The 14,098-nt window shown below is 40.0% G+C and overlaps 1 protein-coding gene across 8 annotated transcripts in view; it reads left to right on the forward strand.

Annotated features, from left to right (window-relative positions):
• Inpp4b (inositol polyphosphate-4-phosphatase type II B) overlaps positions 1 to 14,098 on the forward strand; it is a 429,128-nt gene that overhangs the window by 239,970 nt on the left and 175,060 nt on the right. For 6 of the 8 annotated variants that reach the window (XM_042701677.1, XM_042701676.1, XM_042701675.1 and 3 more), the window contains exons 7-8: positions 5,983 to 6,033; positions 13,196 to 13,275. In XM_042701677.1, coding sequence (XP_042557611.1) covers positions 5,983 to 6,033; positions 13,196 to 13,275 — 131 coding nt within the window. Of the gene's footprint in view, positions 1 to 5,982; positions 6,034 to 12,805; positions 12,847 to 13,195; positions 13,276 to 14,098 lie in introns of those variants that run through there. The other 2 variants (XM_042701681.1, XM_042701679.1) reach the window with 2 other exon arrangements.

Consider the following 14,098-nt stretch of genomic DNA (forward strand, 5'->3'; position numbering starts at 1 on the left):
AAGCCCAGAGGGAATGCTGAGCTGGCAGAGAGGACTTGAAAGCCATTTCCCGCCCGGGGTTGTTCACACAGCCTCCCCTTAGCCAGAAGTCTGAATATCAAGGCTTTGCCGAGCAGAAGGGAGCACTCAGCAAACAGAAACCTCTTCAAAGGCTCTGGTTTGCATGGTTGCCGCTGAAATGATGAATGGGGACCTAAGAGGACTTCATTTCCCTCTCAGCTGGTCTTGGTCTAAAGGCATAGCCTACGTTTTTGAGGCTGTATGAGGCACAATGCTAGCGGACCATCTCAAAGGATCCAGAGCCTTCAGGGCTGGGGTGAATTGCAGCCTATACTGTCCAACAGGTACATAGTACTAGAAGACCAATGAGTGTGTTTATTCAGACTGCCCATAACGAGTACTACAGATTAGGTATTTAAGTACCAGAGAGTCACAGGTCCAGAGTTAGAAGATCCAAGGTTAAGACACTGTCAGGTGGGTTTCCTCCAAGACCTCTCCCTGGCTTGGAGATGATCACCTTCTGACTGCCTCTTAACATAGTCTTTCTATTGTACAAGAGCTTCTAGATACCTCCTCTAATTCTAGTCCCATCCTGTTGAATGAAGGGCTTCTTTTAACTTAATTCCTTCATGGAAACTCCCATCTCTAAATAGTCACATTTTTAGTTACGGATAGTGTGGGCCCCAGCATAGGAACGTTGGGAAACAAATCATCTAAGTCCTCATCCAGTTCTAGCCCAGCTGTAGACTGTGTTAACCCCACAATCCTCTCCTACTTCACACACATTGGCATATATCACTGGGGACTTTGACAGCTGCCTAGCACTAGAAAACATCACTAAGTAACTTCCTAGCCAAAAAAGTCATACAAAGAAATATTCATCTGTTCCCATCAACAATGTTGATTTAATTACCCTAGGATGTAGCTTATAAATTGACACTAAAATGAGTGGAAAGCCAACAGCATCTATCACTTAATTCTGATGTGTTGTCCAAGCCGATGTTACGCTTTGGATTGGGGTGTTCTACAGGATATGTAGAACAGGATATGTATGTCTCTCTTCACCTGCTTGCTGCCCCGAGAACAGGCCTGTCCGCCACTGTGATGGACCGCCAGGGGACAAAGCAAAGGGCCAAACCACCATTACCTGAAACCTGAAACTGTGACACAATTCATCTTTTGTACATGTGCATTTTCTCAGGCATTTTCTTTTGTATAGCAACAAGGTGCTGCCAGTTAACAGCAACTCTTTCAGGATAGCACTTGTTTTTAAGCAAAATTCGTTTTTGCAATGGCAGTTGGTCTGCTTTGGCTGACTGACCTATGTACCAGGTGTGCATCTGGGAAGCAGAGGTAAACAGTAATAATAACCCTCCAGCAAAGAGAATTGGGATCTGTTGATATTCAGAAGGCATCTTTTTCAGGAGTTTTTCAGTCATCCCGAGCTGGATGGTTGCTGTTTCTTTGGAGGCTGGGAATGAGACGGGAATGCGATTTCCATTTTGCCAAAGTCTTCTCCAACCCTTGTTGTGTCTCACAGACGGATCTCTTTTTCCATTAACTGAACTAGCCTGGAATCTTTTTTTTTTATTGTGAACATACTGTACAGAGGGGTTACAATTACATGGGCAAGATAATGAGTACATTTCTTATCAAGCATTGCAGCCTCCTCCTTTGTTTACCCTTCACATTTCTTCCCAGCCTCCCACCCACCTCCCCCACCCCATCCTCCCCCCCCCCACCAAAAGTTGTAAAGTTCGTTTTCGACATGACAATTTATACTTCTCATTGTTGTAACGGGTCCACAGTTATCCTTGAACGACTTGTTTTTCCCCTTCTCCTCCACAAATTGTACCGACATCAAATATAGTGAAAGCAGGTAGCCTAGAATCTTTAGGCATGTGAGTTTACAATACCACCTCTACAAAACTGATTTGTGAGATTATAGGCTGGAAGCTAAATGTATTAAAAAAAACTCTAAATGTACTTTCCTGAGATATTGTACCTAAAAGTTTCCTACTGAATAGGTGATCTTTCCAAAGTTACCCTGATTTCTTTTATCTCTAAGATTCTATGGTCTAACTCACTTAGGTTTGCTTATGTATCATAAAATTAAAATTATAAGACCATTATCTAAGACTTGCTGATAAGTTTTGGACAATTCACGTGCCTTAGCAATCATTCTTTTTGCCTCCTGCCGTGTCACATTCTTGCCTGTGGTTCAATGAATGGCAGCAACAATATCAAAACGCTTTGTCTTCTCTGCCTTCTATTTTTTGTGATCCTGAGTGATTATAACAATGGCTGAATCGTAACTTGGATAATATGTGCTTAGGTCTGTGTGCTGAGCTTACGCTGGCAAATTATGATTTAATACAGGTGCTTTCATTTCCTCACAACTACACAGAACCTAACAGTTCATTTAAAGCAAATGAGAAGTCTAAATTATGTTGGCTGCTGACATAAACCAAACATCAGGTCTGTAACACAATGGGAATTGTGTTAAGTTCGGCCTGGAGTTCCAGGTGGATTTAGTTTAGTTTTGAACTTTTGAAAGGAATAGAGAAGAAAATCCATTTACTTTTATAATAATCAAGGTGGCATGTACACCACAAGCTACTCTGGGATCATTCTTATGATCTGGCCTGCCGTGCTTTAGGTTCTATCATAGAAGTTTCCAGCAAGGGAGGCGGGAAGAGCTTTAATGGTGGAGCCAGCCCAGATTCTTACATTCCACCAAGACACAGGGAGACCTGAGGAGAGGACCGAAAAAGGGAAAGTGAGCTCCTGAGGAAGCCGGGGCCTCGAGAGGCCTGGCGCTGTGGTGAGGTGGAATATTCCAAGGGCAGCAGCGACAGCCATCGCCCTGGGTAGCTCTGAGTTGTTCCATTTTTTCCCCCAACAAGATGTTCTTCTTTCCTTCCACACTTTCTCCCTCTGCCTCCTCCTCTTTCCTCTCTGTCTCACCATCCTCTTCCCTTTCCCTTCATGCCTCATTCCTCCCCCCTCTCTCTGTCTCTCTCTCTCTCCCCCTCCCTCTTTCTAAATTAGGTAGTGTTCCAAGGGCTGAAAAGGATGTTATACAATTCAGAGGGACGACTTTTAGCCCCAGGCTACACAACTGACCTAAGGCTAGATAGGCCCCGGCACTCAGAAGTCCAGTCAGTCTCCCCAGGTGACTGAGGTGACTCCAGGTCTCCGCTCATGTCCCTCCTCTGTCTAAGTGTCTTCCCTATTGCTTGTGGCCCAGAGTAGATAAGTCAAAATCAAATAAAACCCCATCGACTGACACGATAGACAGCCTTCTTTATAAAAACAGTCCTATTCTTTGGAATGTGTTTAAATTTAGATACTTCCTTGCAATCTCTTATAAAAGCATTAAGATACACTCTCCGGAACTACCTCTTTTGTAAAGTCTCTTCTGAGAGGGACAGGGTGATGTGGTTGCTCTCAGCCTGAATGACGACAGCAGATGCCCATATTTCCACTGTAGCACTCATTACCTTGTATGCTAGTGTATTTTACACTTGGCTTGTCCACGAGACACTGAAGATCCAAAGAGTAGGAAGGGGGTGTACCCAATGGCAAATCCTACGGTTGCCACTTGGCTTGTGTCCACTGAAATTAGGGATGAAGCTGTGTGTCAGAAAAGCAATTCCAATATACAAACTAAGTATCATAATGCCAGTAAATAGAAGCTTAAATATAAGCGTTCTATAACTGCATATATACACTAGATTAAATAGGTTTCCTGTGAAACTCTGATTTCATAATAATCTAAATAGCTTTGCAAAAGTTTGATCTTTCAGTATATCTAAATCAGGAGCTCTACAAATGATGCAAGTATTCCATATTGGAAGATGCTACAACTGTACTCAGACCAGCATTACATAACATGAAAGAAAGTTCACTTTTCTTGGTTCTTCCTCTCCCTCTCTCTCCCCTTCAAATACATGCACAGAGTATGGCAAACTAGTTCATAAATGCCTTTGAGTTTTTTCACATTCATGGCTTTGGAATAAGATCATCTTGTACATTTATTCATATTTGTAAGGAATGATAAAAAATTGATATAAATTTTAATTTAGTGGGCCATGTTTTAGTTGTCAATATCATTCATACTTTGTGCATCATTAATTATAAATAGACACAAATAATCCAAATCAAATATTTTGTACAATTCTGTGTATACAGATTCTTATCTGTCTCTATCATGTTATTCTTTATTTGTAAATTCAACTTATGTCTTTGGAAAGTGTTATTTGGCAGTCACAGTTTTAAAATAATGTATATGCTCATGCATACGTGTAGGTGTGTTACATACAAATGGATATTTACTATAGAGATCACTACGTATAGTCATATCTATATATCTGTTATCTACCTGTCTAGATACAGAAATAGAGAGAGAAAATATGTGTTTATATGCAACATATACATAGTCAACACACACACACACACACACACACACACACACACACACACACACACACACACACACACACACACCCACTATGGTCCACAGCAACCACAGCATCTGGTAATATAGTGAGCCAGCTGATGGCTCTCAGATAATGAGATGAACCATCCAATGGGCCCCAAGAACCTTATTGCAGCTACTTAGCTGTAGCCAGTGAGTGCTTTCAGGCAATTCTGAGTTCAGGGTGCTCTATAAACTAGCATAGTTTCTCTGGTGGGATCTCTCCTGTCATCTGTTTTGGGGTCTGATGAACAATTTGGAGTCCTGAGGACTGACAAAATGTGCGAGAAGTAGTGTGGGGTCTGCCATAAACTAAGAAATGAAGAAGGAGGGTTAAGCTGGAAGTGCAAAGGCATTATTTTCTTTAAACCATGATTTGTGACTGTTTTTCAAGAAAATGGAAGCTGTGTTAAGGATGAATTAGCCATTAGGAAGGCTTTGAGTGTTGTTTAGGGTGGGAATCATTTCTTTCTGAGATCCTTGACTTGGTGCTCTCAGGAGCCCCACAACTCTTGGGGACTTTGTTAAAATGACCCTTGAATTCTTGATCCATCAAGTGCTTCTGGGGTGCTGCTTCCTTAGCCCCTGTACTCCCTGCCCACACTAAGACCAGTGTTGCTTGCACATTGCATTTAGCTGGCTTGTCTTATTTGCATTTCAAATGAACTCATGTTCCATTGAAGTTTTGAGTTTACTCTGGTCCTTATCTTTTTCTTTTTTGAAGTGAGAAAGACAATTGTGATTTTTATTTCCGTTTGAAGCATCCTCTTTTCTCTTGAGAGAACTAGACTCTAGTTCTACATTAGCCTTGGAAAATCAGAAGACAGGTTGGGGCATGTGTATTTGAATAGATGCCCCCAGGGTAGCTCTAACAGCTGTTTAGGATCCAGACTTACCAGTCCATTGGAAATCCATGTTTACTTATTGTCCAAGGAGAGGATTTTTTTTTTTTTTTACTTAGAATGATTACATGAAAGGCTTCTCAGGTGGCTGATTGTTTGACATTTACTCCTCCCCCAAATCAAAATTACTTTTCAAATGAATGCAGATGCTGAGGACTTATTCTTCAGTCTAGAATTTTCCTGTGAGGGGGGAAGATATGTGGGTTTTGGAGTTCATTTGGGGAATACTTGTTAAGCCTGCATGGGATTATGTTCTCTACCCGAAGGCTGTCATTGGATGGATGGTGGTTCATTTTAGAAGAGATGAAAGGTGATTGATTGGCCTAAATGCTAGAGATCTCAGAATTCAACAAGAATGTGATGTGTGAGAATCCTAAACAGCCCAGTCTACTTAGGAAAATCAGGAAGTTTGAAGACCATAAAAGGGCAGTTTTATTGTGCTGGCAAGGGTGCTGACAGAGCCAGCCCCTTTGTTAATGATTAACCGTAAGAGTCTGAATAGGCAGGATAGGAAGAGAATCGAAGTCTACCACCCATATGACGCTTCTGCTCTCCTTTCTACTAAAATCCTATAGAAGATGTTTGTTTTCTTTTCCATAGGTTCGAACCAGTGTCCAACCTGAGCACAAGGATCCCCCACCAGAAGTTGGGGTAAGAATTTTGTCTTTAAAAAGAAAATAGGCACCCACCTTGCTCTTTGAAGTTCATCATTTGGATGGTGTCTGGCTTCCTGACTCCTTGATCGCTGACAAATACAACTGAGTTAAATTAGCAGGCACCGTCACTGTCATGCTGAAGGCTGGCTTTGAATCTCGATTCTCATATCTCAGCCTCCTGAGTAGTCAGGATTATAGATGTGAGGCCCTGATGCCCACTTCCAAGCTGTTTCTTGATGAATTAGTCAAGTTGCTACCAATTGTGTTCTTAGATCTTTTGAAATGTATTCATAGTTAAGATGTAATTCTATAGTAAATGACTACCATAAAGAACTTATTGATTTGGTGAGGATTATTTATCAACTGTTAATACATTTCCTTCCATTTTTTTCCTTTCTGGTATCTTTTATTTAATGTTAATAGTCTTTGTATTCTTTTTCCCTTATTATGGGATGGAAAACCATAAAAACTCATATCTGTTATGTCTAAGAGTGAAGAAAGTATACCTAGAAAAGGCCTATCTGATAAGTTATATGTATAGACACTGTATATCAGACTTATGATATCCACTTTGGCTCTTCAAAGCATATATCTCATATATATATATATAGAGAGAGAGAGAGAGAGAGAGGGAGAGAGAGAGAGAGGGAGAATTTTATAGGAATAGGTCAGGCATTGCTGATGTATTTATTTAACTTTTAAACTATCAGTAACTAATAGAAATAGAATATACCACAAAGGGCATGCTTCATAAGTAATTATAAATTTTCTAGTAGCCATGTTTGTAAAGAATAAATTAAAATTATATTATGATTAAAATTATATTAACCAGTTTACTAAAAGGATAATTTTTAAAAACAGAATGTATTTTTCTTCTTATCTGTTTTTAAATTGTGTTTCTATTATCTTTCAGTACTTGTATTAAGGGATTACATGAGTACAATGCATCTTGATCAAAATCACCCCTTTCTTTAAGTTCCTTTTAATATATTTAACATAAGGTATTTTCATCTGAATATGCAATCAATACAAAATTATGTGCTGTATCACATGTTCCTTTATTCGTGCTAAGTCTTCTAAATTCAGTGGGTATTTAATCTTGGAGAATATCTCCACTGAAGTAGTCCCATTTTAGGGGTTAAGGCTAAATGATTTTTCCTTCTGGTAGCCTGGCTCTGGACAGGAGTTGGAAATATTGTGGGAGGAGCTTGCAAATTATAGTATATAGAAGGCCTCCACTTAAGTCAATGCCTTGTGAGATCAACGTGAGCACTGGAGGGACTCTGTGACTTGGGTCTAGTCCTTGATGAGGCTGATAGGATAGGCTGATTATTCGTATACTCCCTGGAGAGCGAGTCCAGAAATAGGGTTCCCTGGCTGTTATTCTGCACTGGGTGATTGAAATCATGTATCAGTGCTTATCTACTTTGGGGTCTGTGCACCAGTACGATAATTCTGAGTGTTGGATTGTCATGACCAGGAAAAAAAAAGAGGCCAGAGCCTTGTTTGGAGTGGACAGGGAGCATGTCAGAAGGAGAGAAAGAATTGCCACCTACCCTGTGAGTGAGGCACAGGCAGAGAGGCTAGAGGTTCTGAGTCAGCCTCTCTGCTTGTTAATAGTTCTGTGCCTATGTGAAAACTAGTTTCCTCTCGTGGGCTCCAGCTCCTTCCCCGGCACTCATGTGATGCCCTAACAAGCCACAACATCCTGTCGACACTCCACAAATCTGAGCTTGCAGAAATGCTTTCTCAATAATCACCAAGGACTTCAAGTTTTATATCTTACATTTTTTTTTTATCTAGAATGCCTTCCTACCTATATTTTCTCTGAGTCTAATTTTTTATTTCTACTCATGTATTTTTCTTTCTGCATTGCAGACCTTTTTTTCCTAGATATTTTCCTCTTTTTTTGGGTCTGCCTCTTGTGGGGAATTTAAGTTGGACAGAAGACACTTGTAAAGCATCTTCCGTGGGGTGTACTATCTCAATTACTTTGCATCCTAAGACTGATTATCTCTTTCCTGTTATTTTTGGGGAGTGTACTAAGTGCTTTTTCTAGGCTTCTTGATTTCTCAAGATAAAGTTATCATGAGAACATTGTCCCAGAGTTGGGGTAACTTGTACAGACCACAGACCGTTGGGAATGACAAGGAAATGAGAACTTCAATGCTGGCCAGTCAATAACGAGGCAAGAGTCAGGAAAATCGCCCAGATTATCACTTGTGGGTAGAATAACTAATTCAGGGCCATACTTTAAACTTCTGAGCTCTAACTTCAATGAAGCTTTGTGTTTTATGTCTTTATTCTTCCCCTGATAGAAACAGCACCAAAGTAGACACAGGAAAGACTGTCCCTTTAATTATATTTGAAACATAATATTTTTTTAAAGTTTCTCTTAAAATCCATGATTACAACCACAGGGGGAGCAAAGATAAAAATAGCTCTGGGTTGCGATTCTCCTCCATTAGCAATAAGTACCATTTTTCCCCCTCTCTGGGAACTCAGAGCTGAGAAACAAAGAAGATTCCATTCTTTTACAGTTGTCAGCCTTTTGTCAGCCAAGGGCCATACAGATATTTATAGCCTTTGTAAGTCATATCGTGCTATCAATAGAAGAGCTGGAGGCGTGGCTCAGGAGAATTGCACCAGCCTAGTAAGCACAAAGCCGTGAGTTCAAACCCCCAGTACAGACAGACAGCCCTGCCAACAGAGCATGAGTGGCACGTGTGTGTTTTCGTGCACCCAGTGGTGTGTGGGCCTTAGTTGGCCCAGTGGCCAGACACGCCACACTCCTGATGGATGATTTGTTTTCTAACTGGAGGGTTTGGGGAAGGTTCCAGTGTTCTTGATATTAATGTGAAGCAAACCCAACTGCCAAGGCAAAGGTGTAGACAGTTTTCTTGCTGGGTGTTGTCCTGTGAAACTGATCTATTGTGAGAATGTGGAGCTGCTGTTCCTGTGTTTAGCCTGGAACCCCCAATACCATTATTTTTCTTTTAGAATAACTAGGCGAATGCCTGCATCCAGCACTGCCTCTGATTTGACAGTGTTTCATAGTGAGGCTCATGTGATCTCAGATCACAGTTACCATGACTGGTTTTCCTCAGCTGGATTGGTATGCATACACACTGTCCGTGTGGGGCTGGCAGTGGCGGTGACAGCGTTGGTGACAGTGGTCCTGGTCCCTGCCCCCTCTGTGCTCTCCCTGGGCAGATGGAAAGGCCAAGGCCCAGCTTCCTGGGGAGCCCCTGGCCCGGTGGATGGGACACGCGTTCGGTGGCTCTGGCCATCAGTTTTGCTCACAGCTAGCGGTGCCATATGGCCCGTCTGGAGCTTGTCTATTTATAGCCCTCCCGCCCGGCCTCGCTGAGCGGGAGGAGTTGGGCTGAAAAGGGCTACCTCAAAACGGCGACACACGCAGGCTCCTCATCCCTACCTAGAAAACGCCAAAATAGACAGATTTAGAAATAGAAAATATTTAGGAATTGGAGGGCTTCATAAAATGTATTTTATTTGTTCTTTTTGTAATGATTAAGGATTTATTCAATTTGAATTTCTTTTTATATGTTTTTTTATTGTGAAAATACTGTACAGAGGGGTTACAGTTACATGAGCAAGATAATGAGTACATTTCTTACCAAGCATTGTGGCCTCCTCCTTTGTTTTTCCCCTGCCATCCCTTCCCTCCCACCTCCTCAACTACACTCATCCCTCTCCCCTACTGTAAAGTTCGTTATTCAACATAGTGTCTTGTACATCTCATTGTTGCAATGTGTCAACCTGTATCCCTATTTAAACATTTTGTTTTTTCTCTTTCCCTCCCCAAATTAGACTGACATCAAATACAGTGAAAACAGGGGTTACACCATGGGGGAGGAACATACAAAGCAACAAAATAATCACATGGTACCTTATAAATATGTTAGGAACAATAGCAAGAAGGAAAAAAACCACTTGTGTCCCTATCTTGGGGTTCATTTCGCTTAACTTCATCTCATCTGGTCATATGTACATAGCTTTTGACCTTTTCTACTTGTCCCAGACATTATTGCAAATAAGGGAAGCCATGAGACCTATGTTTCTTTGAGCCTGGCTTACTTCACTTAATATAATTTTTTCCAAGTCTTTTCATTTCCTAACAAATGGGGCAATGTCATTCTTTCTTTTACTGTTGTTGTTCAGGGGGTTTGAACTCGGGGTACTATCCATGAGCTCAGCTCATTCTTTCAAGGCTAGTGCTCTACCACTTTGAGTCACAGCACCACCTCCAGTTTTCTGGTGGTTAATTGGAGATAAGAATCTCACAGACTTTCTTGTCTGGGCTGGCTTTGAACCAGGATCTTCAGATCTCAGCTTCCTGAGTAGCTAGGATTACAGACATGAGTCACCAGCACCTGTCTAGCAGCATAAAATTTATAATGTGTTAAGAGTTTTTGAGTACAGGAAAGAGAAGCAGGAATTTAAATTAAAACCCTTGATTATCAGTGAAAGAGAAAGGGAATGATGCATCTATAAATGACAAAATGCTGGAAGTATACTATAACAGGAAATGGAAAGACTTGGGAAAAATTATACTAAGTAAAATAAGCCAGACCTAAAGAAAGATAGGCTGCATGGTTTCTCTGATTTGTATTAACTAGAATGTGCTATAAATCTACAAGTAAACCCAATGGACAGTAAAAGACAAATAATTACACCTGGACATGATTAATGAAGCATAAACTGCAAACTAAACATTCACAAGTGAGAATAAAAGGAGAATATTCTTCGGAAAGGATCTCAAGGCTCAGATGATCATATAATAATATGATACTTATTGAAATGAACTCCAAGAAATGGCAGAGGATTTTTATTATACTGTTTGTGATTCTTTTTCCCTTTCTTTTCTTCTTTCCTTTTTTCTTTACTGTTTTTTTCCTTTCTTTACTGTTTTTATTTCTGTACTCTTGGTCTTGTGTATAAGTTTATCTGGTTTCGGGAGGGGAGAGGGAAACATAGAAATGGTGGGACAAGGGGTGAACCAATTCAACAGTGAAAGCCACTAGACACTATGTTGGAAATGAACTATACAATCTGGAGGGAGGGAAGTCAACCGGGGAAAAACAGAGAGGAGGAGGGAGGGGTGACCCTGTTCAAAAGGAAATGTAGTCATTACCTGAACCATGTAATTGTAACCCCTCTGTACATCACCTTTACAATAAACATTTCAAAAAATAGTACATAATCTATAGGCTATAAAATTATTTTGATTTGTTCTCATTTCAATGGACTGCAGTGATTTGTAAGTTGCATACAGAGTATTTCTTCTGCATCTGTTAAATATAACTTACTTGAACGCTTTGCTGTGCCATTCATTTATTATTGGGCAGGGAATGTTTTTCACATGCCCGCTCTTGTTCTGGGCAGGAAAGTTTATCAGAAAGTAAAATAAAGCTTATTTTAGATCTCCAAATCACCATTATTTGTGAGGTGTAAACATAAGCAATTAAATATAAAATATTGGATGACGGTAGGGAATGAGGAGGTGATTAACTGGTCTGGTTCCTGAATGTCTGCTTGGCTCTCTAGTCCCTTGGTGAGGTCTGTCCATTTTCAGGTTTTGTTGGTGAAGCCCTAGCTTACTCTTCTGCCTTGATCCAGTCATCACCTCACTCCTAGGCACCTCTTCTTTCCCTCATCTTTTTCATCTCATAAGAGAATCTCAGATTCCCTGAGCTTTATGTAAGTTGGTGTCTGAACTAGCATTTAGTTCCAAACAAATTCATCAGGGTTGCCATTCTTAAATATTAGACACTTCCCATTTAAGAGCTGAATGTGTTCCCAAATGTTTGCATTTTTGCCTTCCTGAAGTAGCTCTTTGAAGGTATGGGCTTGAAAATTGAAGTGTATGCAATTTCTGACCTGAGTCCTTGTGTAGCTATGTTCAACAAATGCTATGTTAACAAAGTGTTAAAAACAAAATCCAGTTGTGCTGAGTGCCCATGCAATACAAGCGCCTTGTCATCCTAACTACTCAGGAGGCTGAGATCTGAGGATCACAATTCAAAGCCAGCCTGAGCAGGAAGGTCCAGAAGACTCTTATCTCCAATGAATCACCAAAAAAGCAAGAGGTGGAGCTGTGGTTCAGAGTGGCAGAGCTCTCTAACCTTAAGCAAAAGAAGCTCAGGGACAGCATCCAGGACCTGAGTTCAAATCTCAGGTCCAGGAACAGACAAAGAAAACATGCCATTGCTCTCAGTTTCTCCCACAAGTGAAGTCTGGCAGTAATCCTATGATGAGAGAAAGTCAGAACGATAACCTTGACTTTTGTAGAATATCACATGCCGAGACAGCAGATGCATAGAATGATATGGGATGGGTAATGCTAGGTTTTTTTTTTTTTTTGACCTTGATCAATATTGTTTATGTTCTTTATATAATAATAGCCAGGAATAGTAAAAAGAGATGGAAGTTCTTATCTTGAGATAGAAAAAAATAACAGTTTTCTTCTTTACATTGACTAGAAAACATAGGTGATTTGATACCCAGTATACTAAGTTTAAAAAGCAATTTCAGAAAGGATAATGGAAGAAGCACTTTTACTTGTGTGTATGAGACTGAATTTGTCTCATGCTATTTACTACAGCAACAGCTAAGGAAACAAATGCTTTTGAATGTTTCTGTGATGGAGGAGAAATATAGCCTTTCTATTTATATCTTGTCCAGTGTCCCACATAAAAATAGCTCCAAGTAACAGATTTGCTCATATCTGGAGTATAAACTTGTTGCACTCAGTAATTTGAAGAAGACTCAAAGAACGACAGCATTGGTAAATACTGAAGTTCATCAGCTCTTCTTTCACTATAGTTTTCTTTTGGAGAGAAGCATATGACTAGTGGAAAAGTCCTACCTGGCATCTTTAGCATGTAGTTATTTTCCAGGCTAGGAATCTCTTTGTTTTTGAACAGAAATGGTACACTTATACACCCTTCTTCTCTCACCCCCCTGAGGTGATAGATACTATTAATAATTGTATTTCTGTCAGTGAAGTATTTATCAGGCTAACAGATTCTGTATGTTATTTGTCTAAAGACTAAGGCTGTGTGATTGGTGTGACAACAAAAATATTAAGGACCTCAGAAGTTAATAGAAGGCATTTTTTTCTTTCTGATTTTCAGAGAAGTTTCTTGGGTTCTACCATCTTTCAAGTCGGGGAGTTACTGAAGTCAAAGGAGCAGCTGCTGACCCTGAGTCTGAGGTGAGTCCCTTCGTTGGAGGAGCACTGTTCAAGTGTGGAGCCTGTGATGTGCAGGTTTCATTTCAGGGTCAGAGGTCTCCCAGGGGTTAGACTCTCAGATAGCTTGTGACTTTGTGCAACAAGTTATTATGAACTAGCAATAATCCAGGTTCACACCAGGTTCATGGTACAGGTTGGGTAAGGTTATTCACTATCATTACACTATCATTAAGATGATGAAATTCTTTCAAAAAGGTACACCTAAATTATGATGGCATTACCTCATTATATTCACACCAAAAGTTATTTTTTAAGTCTGTTTGAAATGTGCTTGTTAGAGGCAGTATTGTAGCTTTATCGTAGTAGAGAGTAAACTGGGATTGTTTTCGTTCATTTTGTTGCTATGCTATTCAACCTAAAACACTGAGCATTTAGAATAGATTCATTAAAATGGACAGTAGATTATAGCTAATTCTGAGTATGAGCACAATAATTTTGATATCAAGGTTGAGATATCAAGATAATAACATTGCTTAGGAAATCATTGAGTACTTTAATACTAAGAACATTTTAATATTAAGAGTATATTAATACTGAGAACACTTCAGACTACTAAGATGAGTATTTAGGAGAATTTTAAAATTCTTTTAAAATTTACAGCATATTTAAAAATTTTATAACTTTTATAATTAAGTACACATAAAGAATACCGCCCTAGAGTTCAAGTGGATAAAAAAAATGTTTAGGGCATTATTTGTAAATCTGAAGAGACTCTTGCTGTGAAGGAACATAGGGGCTCTTTTGGACACTAGAAAGCGTCTTGCTTGACTCTGCAATTAATTCA

Source organism: Dipodomys spectabilis, unplaced genomic scaffold, assembly GCF_019054845.1.
Source record: "Dipodomys spectabilis isolate Male_0828 unplaced genomic scaffold, ASM1905484v1 ptg000297l, whole genome shotgun sequence".
NCBI lineage: Eukaryota > Metazoa > Chordata > Mammalia > Rodentia > Heteromyidae > Dipodomys > Dipodomys spectabilis.